This window comes from Phaseolus vulgaris, chromosome 10 (genome assembly GCF_051622355.1).
Source record: "Phaseolus vulgaris cultivar YP4 chromosome 10, ASM5162235v1, whole genome shotgun sequence".
NCBI classification, from domain to species: domain Eukaryota; kingdom Viridiplantae; phylum Streptophyta; class Magnoliopsida; order Fabales; family Fabaceae; genus Phaseolus; species Phaseolus vulgaris.
In genome coordinates, this window is record NC_143507.1 from 32252696 (window position 1) to 32269405 (window position 16710).

Genomic DNA, 16710 nt, shown 5'->3' on the forward strand with positions numbered 1-16710 from the left:
TTTGGGAAGTTGTTAAAAGTGGGTTTTTTAATCCCTGGTTGATGTTATTTATATTTTTTTTCTTAAAATTATTTTAAATTAAAGAATCATACTCGTTTTCATATATTTTAAAGATAGAGTGTGTTCTATAAATTTTTTTTATAATATTTTCATTACAATCAATTTATTTGTCTGTGATGTTTAAAGACATTAAAATTAAAAATAATATTCAACTGCTAATTCATATCATTACTTTTTTTTGTCTAATTAACTTTTATTTAGTTGCTACAATTTTCAGCAGCTGAAAAATAGTCAGAGACGCCTGTATACTATTCTAATAATTGTTAATTTGGATGAATTCGAATATTGGTACTTCTTATACAATTTTATTGTAATTTTGAAACAATTTAAAATGACATATTTATTAATAAATTTAATTAATTAATAACTATATTACTACATATAAATTTATCGCGAATTCAAGACGGTTATAACAAAATTATATAAATAGTAAAATAAATAAATAAATAAATAATAATAATATTGATATATGTTGTAATAAATAATAATATATATTTCATTCATTGCTTTTATTATTTAAATTTAAATTATTTATTTCTCAATTTCATTACCGTCTCGCTCATGTTTTAATTTTTTATACCTATATTATTGATATGGAATGTTCAAACTTCTTCAATGAAAAAAAAATGCTGTAGTTATAAAATAAGTTTGATTTTTTAAATATTGTCAACATAAATATTTTCACCCAATCAATTAATTAGAAATAAATTTTATATCAATTACTATAAACATTTTTTCATTCGAATCAAATTTAATTAAAGAATTCAAATTTCTTATCACATACTTCAGAGATTCAAATCCATCTGAAGAACATCATATAGTACGACCCCAACTTACTATTGGTACAATTAGAAAAAAACTATTGATGTATTACAAAAATTCACAAATCAATACAATAATCTTATTCTATTCTAAATTCTAAATGCTAACACATTTTATTTAATTCCATATTTATTACATTACTTGTCCACTATGGGGTCAAAAAAATGACACTACTCTACCCACCAACCTTCCTAAAATCCTAAACCAAAAGCTATTTTCCTTGTTAGGTAAAGTTCCCAAGCCTTCACCAACTTTTTCAATTATTTTGGTGTAAGCAATTCCAGTATATTCTACATGTGTTAGTTGGCAACCAAAAACCACTTTATGTGACTCAATCCAACAACCACTAGCATTGCCATCTGCCACCAACCCCCATACCCAGTTCTCACAAAACCCCTCTCATTGCATACATTAACAAAAAAACAAAAAAAAAACTCATTTCAAAGAGACAGACCCTTCACAGAATAAGATCCAGGAACTGTGTGCAGAGCACAAGGTGTACGACATTAAGGAGAATTGAAATGGCCCAGGTGAGCAGAGTGCACAATCTTGCTCAAAGCGCTCAGATTTTTGGTCATTCTTCTAATCCCAACAAACCCAAATCGGCGAATTCGGTTTCACTGAGGCCACGCCTTTGGGGGGCCTCAAAATCTCGGAGCCTCTTGCATAAAAATGGAAGCTTTATGGGAATTTGCAATGTGGGTATGAGAAATTCCGGTGTGTTTAAGGTTTCCGCCTCTGTCGCCTCCACAGAGAAGCCGTCGACGGTGCCGGAGATTGTGTTGGAACCCATCAAGGAAATATCGGGTGCCATCACATTGCCAGGGTCTAAGTCTCTGTCCAATCGAATTCTGCTGCTTGCTGCTCTATCTGAGGTGAAGTTTATTCATTTATTTGTATTTTTTTTTTTTGCGGTTATGTAATTAGGAGCTGTAATCCAGATTTTGAATATTTGAATTTTTGTAATCTTCTGTGAAAATGAAGCGTCCTATTCCATGACAAATATTGACGCGAAACTAAGGGGCTTATAATGAAAAATGAGCATAGAAATGGACAGTCAACATTTGATTTAAGTAAAACAATCTTTGAGTCTTGATTATCCCAGTATGATTGTGTGAGCAATATTGACTCTAGAAGATAACCAAAGCACAAACTAGAATGGTGTTTCAAGTTCTGTGTCACTTTCATTCTGTTATTTTTACAACTTTTAATTGCATAATAGATGGCTTGTTGGACATAAATTATGTTATTCTGTTTTTTCTATATAGGGAACAACTGTTGTAGACAACTTGTTGTATAGCGAGGATATTCATTACATGCTTGGTGCATTAAGGACCCTCGGACTGCATGTGGAAGATGACAAAACAACCAAGCGAGCAATTGTGGAAGGCTGTGGGGGATTGTTTCCCACTCTTGGAGAATCTAAAGATGAAATCAATTTATTCCTTGGTAATGCTGGTACTGCAATGCGTCCTTTGACAGCAGCTGTTGTGGCTGCAGGTGGAAATGCAAGGTCTGTTTTTTATTTTGTTTATTCATTTTGATATTTGAATTATTTGTCGTATAACTTATCAGAACAAAGTTCATGTTCATCTTCCATCCTGTTATAATCTAAAAATCGCATCGAGATTAGTCATCTTTTTTTATTTAAAAGGAACCTCGAATTAGCTATGTATTTATTTAACATGTAAATTACCCTGTCAAACTTGCCTATAGATATTTTGATTATACACTGAGGAATGCAACTGAGGGTCTTCCTCATGATCTACTTCAATCTCATCATTTTCTTCTGTTATAATTTGATCTTCTATCATGATTACTGGCTTGAGTCTCTAAATAGACCATCTCGATGTTCAAAATATTTCAGCTATGTACTCGATGGAGTGTCTCGAATGAGAGAGAGGCCAATTGGTGATTTGGTTGCTGGTCTGAAGCAGCTTGGTGCAGATGTTGATTGTGTTCTTGGCACAAACTGTCCACCTGTTCGTGTGAATGGGAAGGGGGGACTTCCTGGTGGTAAGGTATGGCTGGATTTCCTTTAGAATAAAGTGGCCTAACCTTCCTGGAGCAAAACTCTAATTTAATGAGCCTCCCTATTTCCCCCTCTTAAGGATAAAACACTATTGCTTTGTTTGGTTTAGGAAAGAAAGAGAAAAGATTGAAAAAGGAGTAGAAAATGAGATGCTTATTTAGGTTATTTGATAGGAGAGAAAGTGAAAGAAAACATAGTTATAATTTTAACTTGCTCTTATTTGGTTGTAAAGAAAGCGATAGGAAATAAATTGTATAGATTGACATAACTATACTTCACAAAAAAAAATATATGAAATAAGGATAATTTGGTCTTTTAAATGCAAAGAACACTTTCTCTCTGCTTTTCTTCTGAAATCTGAGAGGAAGAAAAAAATGGGCCCCACATGAATTTTATTCTTTCATTCCATTTTATTGAAAAACCAAACATGGGAAAGATGCATGTTTTTCATCTTTTCCTTCCCTTCCTCTCCTATCTCATTTTCATTTCTTCAAAATGCGTAGTAGGGAATGTTTAGGAGTTGGGTTTTGGAGAGGTACGGAGGGGAGGGATTTTTTTTTTTATTTCTATTAAATATTCTCTAATCTGATAATTTTTAAATGAAAGGAATTAAATTTATATTAGAATAAACTTAATCTCCTGATCATTTATTTATATACCTCAATTCAATAATAAAATATTTTTTCTCCGTTCCCTTTCCCTTTCCCTTTAAAGCCTGAGTTTCAAAGTCAAACATACTGTAATTGAGATATATTTTGGAAGGACCATTGTGTTGTGGGTTTGGGTTTTCAGAGTTTATCCCTCACTTTTATTATGTAGCCTTTGGTCTCTTCATGAGTCAATTGTTTATTTCTCTTAAATACATCCTCATTCATAAATACTTGTTTAAGAAACACTAAGCTTTCTTGTAGTTATGCCTTCTCCTCCTTATTTTCTTCAAAGGAATTTTTTTCAGTGTTTTTTGATCCACTTTTGATCTCATTATCCCATTTCACTTGCAGGTGGAACTGTCTGGATCAGTTAGCAGTCAATACCTGACTGCTTTGCTTATGGCAGCTCCTTTGGCTCTTGGGAACGTGGAAATTGAGATTGTTGATAAACTGATTTCTGTTCCATATGTTGATATGACTCTTAAGTTGATGGAGCGCTTTGGAGTTTATGTGGAACACAGTGGTAATTGGGACAAGTTCTTGGTCCACGGAGGTCAAAAGTACAAGTAGGTTTCTATGTTTTACTGTTGCATGGCCTTGTAGTATCCAACATACAATGAATTAAAAACTCATGATTCCTCCCAGGTCTCCCGGCAATGCTTTTGTTGAAGGTGATGCTTCAAGTGCCAGTTACTTCCTAGCTGGTGCAGCAGTCACTGGTGGGACTATGACTGTTGAGGGCTGTGGCACAAGCAGTTTACAGGTATTCATGCTTGACAGTGTTTTCTGTTATCTTTTATTTTATTGCTTTTACAGGTATTGCTTTTATTGTCCTTATTCCCAAACAATAGAGCTCATCATTGTATCCTCAATGGTCCTTGGATGTCCTGCTGTTTCATCTCTTGAGCAGATACTACTTTCATTATCCCTCTCAGCAAACTTTTCCCCGCCTCTTTTGTGTTTATGAATTGATATCATCTTGTGGACTTTCACTTTTCCCTCCTTCATTTTATTTGTTTTTTAAGTACTCTTTTGAAAACATTTATTCCACATTTGTATAACTGTGATTAGAATATTTTATCAAGTAAATCAATTTAGCACATCATATGCTTCAATGATAGAACTAGTTAAAGTCTGGACAATCAGGAATATCTTGATTATTGTTGGGGATTCTACATCGACTAGGAATAAATCTAGATTATAATATAATAATCTATTCCCTCCCTCATTTTATTTGTTTTTTAAGTACTCTTCTGAAAACATTTATTATTCCACATTTGTATAACTGTGATAAAAATATTTTATCAAGTAAAGCAATTTAGCACATCATATAATGATGCTTTGATGATAGAATTGGTAAAAGCCTGTAGAATCAGGAATATCTTGATTGTTGTTCGAGATTCCACATCGACTAGGAATAAGACTAGATTATAATTTATAAGTGGAGTTCAATTCTCGCCTTTACAAGCTGGTTTTCTGAGATTGAGTTAGATATAAATCCAGTTACTAAGATGGTATCATAGATCTCGATCTTGGGAGTCCTATTTTTGCTGCCTTTTTAACCGCTGTCACCGCCATTGTTCACCGTTGTCATTGAGGTTAGTGGTAGGATAGAAAGGTGTGGCCCACCTACTGCCGCCACAGAGAGGGTCATCAGGACCTCTAGAGCACCAAGAGGTGACGTCTCACTTGACTTTGATTTGGTTCCATTGCCAAATAGGTCTTTCTTATTATGAATAAAAATGATAAGGGTTGAGTCTTTATTATCTCTTGTTTGTGTGTTTTTCAAATATCCCCCCGAAGGTCATGAACTTGATTCCTAGTAGGAACAATTGTTGAGGGGGAAATTGTTGTAAGTGATATCAATTATCCCATGACATAGGCAAGGTAGGCTGAGTCGCAATAACGAAGTTTGATTCCTAGTTGGACAATTGTTGAGGGGGAGATTATTGTAGGGTGCAATTGTCACATAGCATAGGTCAAGTGGACCAAGTTACAATCAAATTGTGGTGTTTAAGTTGCTATGCTCTTAAGTTGAAAGAGATGCACCTTGACTATTAGCTATAACTTTTGGCCTGGTGGTAAGCACTCGATTAACCACACTAAATGCGTATTTGATGTCTAGTCTTGAGACAGTGAGGTAACTAAGTCTGCCCATTAGATGTGAATATCTTCTAGGGTCTTTCAATGGCTCCCCATGACTCATAAAAAGTTTCAAATTTGGATCCATAGGACTCCTGCTCCCTGCAACAATCGATCATAAACCTTGGTCTAAATGTCTAAAACATACTTCGATACCAAGAAAGTATCTAAGTTGACCCAAGTCCTTGGTCTTAAACTGAATCGGAAGGCGAGACTTTTGTTGGAGAATGCCATCGAAGTTGTCACCGGTAGAGACAATGTCATTACCATTTACAACTAGGCACACATGTCGGAGGGAGAATGAAGTGAAAAATTTGAGTAATCAACTTCACAGTGAGTCATACCAAACTTAAGCAAAATCGAGTTGAAATGATTGAACTAAGCATAAAGAGATTGCTTCAAGCCATAAAGTGAGTGATGAAGCTTACAGGTAGATGGCCATTGAAGACTATACAACTGGGTGGATGATCCACCTCTACTTCTAACATACCACTGACAGACATGGGCACCTTCAGAAATGCCACCCATTAATCCTCCAACATCTTTTTCAGCTCCAACTGCTCTTCCACCAACCTTGCCTAAAGGTAAAGGTGGAGTAGGAGCTATTACACGAGTTAGGGCAATAGGTGGAACCTCTGGAGGGATATCTTCAATGATGGAAGAAAAGAATGGAGTAGTCTCAAAGAATGTAACATCAACAAATACTAGATATTGTTGCACCTAGGAGAGAAACATCAATAACCTTTTTGGAGTTGGGAATAACCTATAAAATAATTTTAGGGATTTAGCATGGAGTTTATTTTTACTTGGAGTGAGATCATGGACAAAACATGTTCTCCCAAAGATATGAAGAGAGACAAAATGAAGTTGGATTTTAGGGTTCAAGATGGAATAGGGAATTTGATTGTTCAGAACCGATGAAGGCATGTTGTTAATCAAATGACATGCACTAAGAAGAGCATCCACGATAGAGGAACATCTTAGTGAAGAAGAAGAGTGCAAATTGTTTCCATTAAGTGGTGGTTTTTGTGCTTGGCAACACCATTTTGTTGTGGTGTGTGAGCACATTAGCTAGCTGAGACTGTGGGTGAGCTTTGCTTTGAGACATTTATCGTCAACATGATCCCAACAATTGTAATAGTTGCAATAGGGAAGACCATGATGGCCACCATGTCATGCACTACGTCCTCCATTGCCACCACCTTGATTAGAGAATTGAGAGACTAGGACAAAGGAATTCTTGGTAGATGTTGAAGTGCTTTCCTAAGTTTAAGAATTTGGATTGGCATTCTTCTTCAACATGACCCCAATAGTTTTAGTAGTTGTAGTGGTGACGATGGTTGCCACCATGTCGTCCATTGTGTCCTCCATTGGGACCACCATAATGAGAGGAATGAGAGACTAGGGCAGAGGAATCCTCATTAGACGTTAAAGTGCTCTCATGAGCTTAAGAAATGGAGAGACGCAACAACTGCCCTTGAACTGCATTGTAGGTAGAAACAATAGAACTTGAGAGAATCTGATTATGGATGGATGCTTCAAGGTCAGGTGGAAGTCCAGCAAGACGAAGTACCATGAAAAATTGACTGTGTTTGTAGAAATCTCTGCTTCAGTAGTAAAGGGCATAAAAGTTAGAATATTCTGCAATCAGACGATCAAGCTTACCAAGATATGTCTGCATGTCCATGTTCTTCAATTAGATGTTCATCATTTGGTGAGTACACTGTTGAAGTGATGAGCAATGTTTAAATGCATTTTCAGCTCATAAACACTGTTTTTTAGCTCAATGTCTCTATCATTCCTATAGTTTAACAAATACATTATCTTCAGTTACAGTTGTGATGGAGATAGACATGACCTCTCATGCAACTTGTGTTGTATGTCTAAATCATCTTTTGCATTAGAACATGAATTAGAGAGTGAGGCTGAAAATAATAACAGACACAGCTTAGTTCTAAAAGAATTACAGGGTGCATCTGACAATTTTATATGGGAATACTGAGATCAATAACAAGTTACAAGGCTTGCAGAACTAATTTTGATGTTATAGTCATAGGCAATGTTAAACTTGTAGATTGTTTGAGGGTGGTAAAAGATTGTATCTTGTGGATTGTTAAAAGATTGACATGGGTTGTAAAATTCTTCATAAAAATGCAAAGTTACATTATTTACATCCATATTCTTAAAAAAGATATAGCATAGATGAGAAAAATAGCTTATAATCAGAATAAGTCATAAATCTCTTAGAAAAACAAGAATAGGCCCACACAAAACAACACCCAAGAGGCCCAAACACACTAAAAACAGGATAATATGCCCAAACATAGGACCCATTTTGCCTGTTGACCCACAGGCCTAAACCACACCTCCCTTTCATTTTGTTTTGCAAATGAAGTTCTGGTCAGAAAAAGCATGTAGTAGCTAAACAATTATATTGTTGTGAAGAGTAGTCTTAATTGGTTAATTATCAAATTTTATCTTTTAGAAATACAAAATTAGAAATAGTTTGGTTAGTTATATAAATAGGGTTTATGGTGTGATATTAATTACTTGTCATATGTAAAGACTATGGCAGCCCCTATGAAGCCATTTTAAATTCCACTATTTTTTAATTTGTGCTTATTGTCCCTTTTTTTAAAGGGAGATGTAAAATTTGCTGAAGTTCTTGAAAAGATGGGAGCTAAAGTTACATGGACAGAGAACAGTGTCACTGTTACTGGACCACCACGAGATTCTTCTGATCGAAAAGTCTTGCAAGGCATTGATGTCAATATGAACAAGATGCCAGATGTTGCCATGACCCTTGCTGTTGTTGCACTATTTGCCAATGGTTCCACCACTATAAGAGATGGTATGGTTTAGCTGTTTGTTTGTGCTCAAGAGCTTGTTGTCACACTTTTTTTTTATTGTGGTTAATGAAATTATTATAATTACACTAATATTGAAATTATAACTGACCATGTGAAAGTGTTTGAATTTTTAACTTGAAAAGCTTCCTTTGTGGATGATTTTTCTTATATCTATCGGAGTGTGGGGTATCTATGTTGTTCCTTCAAAATTTGTTTTTAAAGTTGTACAACCTGGGGCACCTGCTCTGTGGGTTGGTCCAGTCCTTACTCATGACAGTCTTTTGCATCTAACTGGTGAAGACCTGTTGACCCACTGAGATTGGCCTGAACCCCCCTACCCCTTCCTTTTAAATAAAACTCCAAAAGGCTACTTGTAAGATTTCAACATGATGACCCTTCCTTTAAAGTGTATTATGGCATCAGACCACTTGACTCTGTTCAATTATGTTCATTTTTTTTAATTTATATTGTTATCATCAAACGAACCAATCTTCAAATTTGATGCTGGATAAATGTTGAATCTAGTTAACATTGTATAATCCTTTGCTTTCTCATTTATTATTTTTCCCTTCATATATTTATATGTATTTTTCATACTATGTTATTGTGAAAAAAATCTTTTTCAGCTTTTTAGTTTGAAAATGCTATTTCATTGACTTTGCCTTATTTCCTGGTTTTGGTTATATAACTGTGCTTTGCTTGACTTTAATGCTTCAATAGTATTTTTCTTAATGATGGAAGTCACTAGAGTGCTGCCAGCCTGTTCAAGGTTCTTTAATGGCATCTTGAATATGTTAGAACATGGAATTATGGTATAAAACCACTCTATCTTCACCTAATAGCTTAAGCTTTTGGAAACTTGGTTAACACGATGGTATTATTAGATTCTCTATATTAGGTGGTCTTTGAGTTCAATCATTGTCACTCCCAGTTCTTCTAGTAAATTTCATTTTGGTCCACTTCAAATAAAAACATGAATTTAAGTATAAGGCAGGTGGGTCGTTTGTATTATTCATGTTTGGAATGTAGTATAGAATCACTCATGTGTGTCAACTAAAGTTTTTGTGATTGTTGTATAGTATCATTAGTGTCTAAACTAGACATGATCTTTTTGTGGAAGGAAATTTGACATGAAGAACTAGGATGCTTCTTGTTCTGAGATTTTTTTTATAAATATTTTTAATAATTGAAAGGTTTTAGTTGTATCCAAAAAGGGAGCAGAAATAGTGAGCCAATTTTTCTCTTGAAAGCAAGAATTAGGAGCATTTTATGTCATTTCCTATGTCATACATTTTGAACTATCTATTTTATCTTTTAGCATACTGGTTTGCTTCTAAGACACCCATTTATTCATTATTTCCTCTATTTTTCAGTGGCGAGCTGGCGAGTTAAAGAGACAGAGAGAATGATAGCAATCTGCACTGAACTCAGAAAGGTGAGAGTCTTGCTGCTTCCACTGTGGTTTCTATGTTATGGACTTTTAACATCTCACTGACCTACTGTGTTGGCATTTCAGCTAGGAGCAGCGGTTGAAGAAGGTCCTGATTACTGTGTGATTACTCCTCCTGAGAAATTGAATGTAACAGCTATAGACACATACGATGACCATAGAATGGCCATGGCATTCTCTCTTGCTGCCTGTGGAGATGTTCCGGTAACCATCAAGGATCCTGGTTGCACCAGGAAGACATTTCCTGACTACTTTGAAGTCCTCGAGAGGTTCACCAAGCACTAGGCTTTCTTGTACATTGATTAGAGAAGAAATACAGAGAGAGAGAGAGATAAAATACTCACAAAGCAGTGAGTATGTTGCTTGCTTTTGTTTCTAAAATTTACCCTGTAAGGACATGAGATAATTTGTATTGTTGAAGAGAGCTATTTGTTTTGTATTGTATCAAAGTAATTTAATTTTCAAGTGACATCATTCTTTTCCTCTAAACGTGGTAGTGTACATTGCATCTTTGCATTTGATTCCATATCTATTGGAATGGGACCTCACCCTTTATTGTGTATCATTTTAGTCAAACACACTAGACAATATGTGGTCAGAAATGAGTCTAGCTAGCAAATGTGCCTGTCATTGCATGTTTGAGTTCAAGACATTTTTAAATGATTGACAAAATGTTAAAGGCTCTCTTCAATTAAAGTTTGACACATCTGGTCGAGTCTTTTGTTCATAATAGTTGTGGCTTGCACTTGATTATCAACTTTTCTTATTGGTACTTAGTTGGGGATATGTAAATTTCTGCTCACTACTTGCAAGAGGGCATGGATTTCTCTCATCTAGACCTTTACATCATGTAAGAAAGAGAAATGTGAAAAACTTGTGTGGCCTGCAACAAATAGCAGTGCAAGCATGACCTTGGGGACCAAATGGCCATCTACAACTGCCCCACCAACTTGAAAGCCCTGGTCCTGGATGATGTACTTTTGTTTTTCATTTTTTTGACAATAAAGAAAGTTCATATTCATCGCAATTGCAAATCAAATTCATCTGTGAAAGTAACATGAAATTCACCATAGGCTTCATTGTTCATCAGGCATGGCCAATGCAAGAATTTTTGGCCACTCATTATAAATGCCAAAGACTAGGAAAATATATAAATTATTGCACATCTAAAGGCGAGGTTCTTTGCTCTGATCCACTTGTCCAAGTACTAAAAGCATATATAGATTATTGCAAATCTCCTGAGATTTTTTTGTAACACTAAAATGGATGCGAAAATGTACTAAATATTTTACAGTACAGTCTGTTTTGACATTAAAATATGTACTAAGTACAGCTTATGTTAATTCATGGAAAATGATGATATGTGAATTAGAAGAAAGAAAACCATAATGGAAGAGTATTTTTTTTCTATCTTTTTCAATATTATTTAATAATAGAAGGTTGCACATGGGAGGGGGTACTGGCTCATGTGGGATATTAATTTTTGTCCCTTACCTAAAAAGAGAGAAAGAGAAAATAACTATTTAAAAAGAGTACAACACTTCTACCACCTTTTGTTCTGTTTTCACTACTCTTTCCTGCCTTGTTTGTTGGCTTCTGATAGTGACGAATATAATATCATGTTCAGAAAAATTGGTTGAAATTTCAGCTTCAAAATCATGTTTATTTTATAACTTTTCAAATTTGGTTGCATGTGAGAGAATTTGCAGCTCTTCAACAAAGAAGCAACACTTCAATACTTGGAGTGATTTCTTTAACAACGATAATAAAATAAAATATATAATTTTGTACAAGTTATTCAAATCTTTCATCAATGAGTCCATCCCTTCTAGTACTTTTCCAAAACAAAGTATTTGCATAAAGATTTTGATGTCCTGTAGTAACAACATAAAACAGTTTCATTTTCTTATTTTAATTAGTTTCAAAATTAGTATATATAATAATACATATTCTCCCTAGTTTATATTATATTTATTTACAACAAGAAGAGCAATTTTGATTTCTTAAGTATTACTCTATTCTTGAATGTTAGTGTTAAAGACCTTGTGAACAAAGCAATCTTGTCCTGATCCTGTGGCTGTTCTACAGTAGTCCTTACGTGTACCTTTGCACATGATACTTTGCTGCCCTCACATAAATTGTTTCATAAGGATTCTTGGGAGATGCTTTTGCCTTCATTTTCAAGTTTGTTTACACTTCAAGTTGTTCTTTCAATGCCTTCTCTTTTCTTCTGGGTCCACCTCTCTTTAACACTCCAGCACACAAAAACAAGTACACAATAATTAATCACTACTACCTCATACATGGCTTCCACTATCTTTCAATTTCATATATTACCTCTGTTATATGTTTCCTTGAATTTGTATTTACACAAATAATCAAAACATGATCGTTTACCACCTTAGTTATAAGCAAAATTAGTTACTTTCTTATGAATTATTAAGTTTGTTAAGTATTCTGGTTTTCATACCATAAAGATATACGTTTTCTGAATTACTTTCCTTTATATTTGATACGAATAATGATTAGGAATAAAAATAATGGCATTTTTGAAATAATGACATTAAATAGAGTATAAATTTTTTGAAAATTGTTTATATTTAAGTCTACCAAATAGGGTATGTTGTTAACTTTGAAGATTTGATTTTGATTTTGAATGTAGTATTTTGTTTTTATTGTGAAGTGATTATTTTGTTAAAATTTATCTTGGAGTACATGGTGTTTAGGGAGCAATGTATAAAAGAGAAAGGTGATGAGGGTATTACTAATTCTAATGGATTCCTCAAAATTCAACCTTAGCTAGTTTGCTACGACAAATGAAGTATATGGTAAGAAAAATGGGATGTGAGAGAAAAAGTATGAATTGAAATGTATAACAAATTGTATTTGGACTTTTCCATGCCTTGAATGGAAATGTTTTAAGATGAGTTTCAACTTCTAAGAAGAGATATGTCTAAATAAATTTAGGTGATGGTAAATTACTCAACCTTTTAAGTGATTCATTGGTGTAGTTGAATTTGATGGAAAGGGAAAAATCAAGAAGTGTCTTCATGGAAAAGTTATATCAAAGATCATATACTACACTTAATGGTCAATGTTTTACTTTGATTACAAGGGATGCATGTGATTAATGTGCAAATAAATGAATTGAAACCAAAATTAAGTGGTTATAATATTATTCCTCAAAAACGGCTCTAGTAAATCTAACTATTGTATACATAGAGTTAAAACGATTCTAAATTTAGGAGAAGTTTTACTATCTCTTACTCCATTTTATTCAACACAAATTTTATTAGGATTTCATGCCCAACTTAGTAAAAAGAAGTTTTAGGTTTGACTCTCTAACAACTTAAATTGAGATTTTCTAAATTTAGAAATCATTAATTGCGGTGTTAAAGTCTATAATTAAACCCATTAATCCCAATGGTTTTTTCTAAAATATTTGAATTAAAAAGATTAAAATTCAAATCCACACGAATCTCACACGTCTTCCCTTTAATAGCAAAAAGCCTCTAAAGATCTCATCCATTGCATTTGCACAATTCAACAAACAACCCATTATTATTATGTTCCCTTCATAAATTTCACACTTAAAACCCCTCCTTCTCCAAAGGAAGTTTCCTCCACACAAAAATATCCTCAAACAAAGAGCCTCTCTACAAATCTATTTTAAAACCTCCCCAAATTCAAGGATCTCCAGCCAATCAAATTAGCATATTGCATCTTTTACAACCCACCCACTTGCATTGCATTTCTCCAATGAACACCTTTTGTGCTTTCATAGACAAAGGGAGGAAATACTAACTCAAAATTAAACACCCAAACACATAATCCTACTCCATCTTCTTCTACATTTCATCAAAATCTTCCTACCCCTCTCTCTATCTTTGAAGAAGCATTTCAACATTATTCTAAATCTTGAAACTTTTTTTTCTGAGTAAATTATAAACCCAAAAGGGATGCATCACCTCCAACCCATTCCTCCAAGAAACTAGAAGATTCCCATTTCGCACATACAAATATTTCTTTTTTCCTTTTGTTTTTAAAAAGAAAAGAAAAAAACAACTCACCAAACCTTCCTTTTTATTTTTTTCCTGTTCTCTCCATAACTTTCCTCATCTCAGAAACAAACACAGCCAAACCAAACCATACCATCACCGTTATAACGCTACCAGAAAACCCTAGAAACCCAACAATTTTGGGAACCTCAAACCCAATCCCAGAAACCAAAATCGGCCTCGCAATTCGTCGAATCCGAGGAAGAGAAATCGTGGGCACCTTTCAAAATCCTAGATTTTCCCGATCAAAAGTCCCAACTGAAGCAAATGTCGCACATAGACAGTGCCCCTTCGACCCCAGGGAAGTTCAAGATGGAGAAAGCCTCGTACTTTAACCGCGTGCGGTGGCACACCTCGCTGGCGAAGCTCGCCGTGTGGTCCTTCGTGTTTTTGGGCGCGATCTTGATCTTCTTTTTCCGGTCGCCGGCATCGTCGCCGGTGCCGGCGGACCTCTCGCGGAGGTCACTGAGGACCTACAACTGGGGCGGACCCGTCTGGGAGAAACGGGTCCGAGCCTCTGCCCGGGTCCGGTCCCGAAATGGGTTTGCCGTTTTGGTCACCGGGGCCGCTGGCTTTGTCGGCACCCATGTTTCTGCGGCGCTGAAACGCCGCGGAGATGGGGTTCTGGGAATTGACAATTTCAATGAGTATTACGACCCTTCACTAAAACGTGCACGCCAGTTGCTTTTGGAGCGCACTGGAGTGTACATAGTGGAAGGTGATATCAATGATGAAGCACTCTTGAGGAAGCTATTTGAGGTTGTTCCTTTCACTCATGTTATGCACTTGGCTGCTCAGGCTGGTGTGAGGTATGCCATGGAGAATCCTGGCTCTTATGTGCATAGCAACATTGCTGGTTTTGTGAATTTGCTCGAGGTTTGTAAGAGTGTGAATCCACAACCTGCTATTGTGTGGGCATCTAGTAGCTCAGTTTATGGACTCAACACTAAGGTTCCATTCTCTGAGAGGGATAGGACTGATCAGCCTGCTAGTTTGTATGCTGCCACTAAGAAGGCTGGTGAGGAGATTGCTCACACTTATAACCATATCTATGGTCTTTCATTGACTGGCTTGAGGTTCTTCACTGTTTATGGCCCTTGGGGTAGGCCTGATATGGCTTACTTCTTCTTCACTAGGGATATTTTGAAGGGGAAGGTGATACCTATATTTGAGGCTGCGAATCATGGCACCGTTGCAAGGGATTTTACTTATATTGATGATATTGTGAGGGGTTGTTTAGGGGCTCTGGATACGGCAGAAAAAAGCACAGGGAGTGGGGGGAAGAAGAGGGGGCCTGCACAGTTGAGGGTGTTCAATTTGGGTAATACTTCGCCTGTGCCGGTTAGTGATCTTGTGGGTATCTTGGAGAGGCTTCTGAAGATTAAGGCAAAGAGGAACATAATGAAGTTGCCACGGAATGGTGATGTTCAGTTTACACATGCCAACATCAGCTACGCTCAGAGGGAGCTCGGGTATAAGCCAACCACAGATCTGCATAGTGGTTTGAAGAAATTTGTGCGGTGGTACCTGAATTACTACTCTGGTGGGAAGAAAGCTGTTGAGTGACTGATTCTTTTGGCCATGTGATAATGTCTTTGAATTCTTGTTCATTATGATTCTTGTGATTGTTCCTTAGCTTTTTTCTTTCGTTGTGCGATCACCGTGTTTCATGTGTCAAGGATGATGCCATATTAGGAGGAAGTAGGAACCTTGTTTCCTGCCTGCATTGAGGAAGTTTTGTTGTTGGTGGAGATTAATGCCAAGAAAACCAGATACATCATATTCTCTTTTATTCTTTTTTTTTCCCTGAATGTAATTGTTGTAGTTTTAGAAATGTAGCATTCATGACTGATAGAGCATATGCTGATTGGTGGCAGTGTATAATAATTGTTAAGAAAATTTAGTAAAATCACACGATAGTTTGAATTCCTGTTTTCTGACTGAATGAGTCAATAAGACATGTATTTTATTTGCTTATGTAATTTTTCACCTATAAATGGACTCCTGTTTAATAATTCTTGCACAGCCCTACTACTTTGTGTTGCTATTATTGCTAACATTTTGATGGTGGTTCTGTGACACCAGGCACCGTTTCTCCTGAAAAGCCAGCTTGCTTGTATGTTTTTATCAGCAGATTATGAGATAATACTTGATTTTTTTGTCAGATAAATGATTCATAAGTTGTAAGAACTACTGACAAACTTTTTTTTATGCTTTCTTATCATTTGGAGGGATTCGTTTTTGAAATATTATTTTGGAATTATGTTGCAGTTTCATTGCATTTTGGTCTCTGGTAATCCAAATACTACTTTTGCTTGTGTCCCTTTGTTTTTGTTAACTAATAAAAGTTCTATGGAAATGTTTGAAGTCTTTCTGTTAAGGACATTCTTTTAAATGTAAGTTGCATATCTAATTTTTCGTTAATTTCATTTCAACTTTATATCTAATTTCTGTAATGTAACTTTTACATTTGAATATATAATTTTTTGTTTTTTCGTTTCCATTGTATTTAGATTTGAAGTTTGCCCCTTTCTGATAAAAAAGGAACTGCAGAGTTGAATTTGAGAGAGGTTGTTTTGGCATGATTGTTGGTTCCAATTACTCACTGTTTTGCTGGATTTCTCAGAAATACCTTAACCTTTATTTA

At 35.3% G+C, this 16710-nt stretch overlaps 2 protein-coding genes across 2 annotated transcripts; both read left to right on the forward strand.

Moving 5' to 3' along the window:
* Positions 1–1029: 1029 nt before the first annotated feature.
* On the forward strand, positions 1030–10494 carry LOC137818193 (RNA 3'-terminal phosphate cyclase/enolpyruvate transferase, alpha/beta). The gene is made up of 8 exons (XM_068621468.1): positions 1030–1757; positions 2151–2395; positions 2750–2903; positions 3916–4130; positions 4210–4327; positions 8347–8557; positions 9929–9990; positions 10072–10494. The coding sequence occupies exons 1-8, from the start codon at positions 1404–1406 to the stop codon at positions 10288–10290; spliced, it is 1578 nt and encodes a 525-aa protein (XP_068477569.1). The 5' UTR covers positions 1030–1403; the 3' UTR covers positions 10291–10494.
* A 3044-nt stretch (positions 10495–13538) lies between these two features.
* GAE4 (UDP-D-glucuronate 4-epimerase 4) lies at positions 13539–16078 on the forward strand. The gene has a single exon (XM_068621900.2). It carries the CDS (start codon positions 14331–14333, stop codon positions 15627–15629), a length of 1299 nt encoding a protein of 432 aa, XP_068478001.1. The 5' UTR covers positions 13539–14330; the 3' UTR covers positions 15630–16078.
* The last annotated feature ends 632 nt before the right edge of the window (positions 16079–16710 follow it).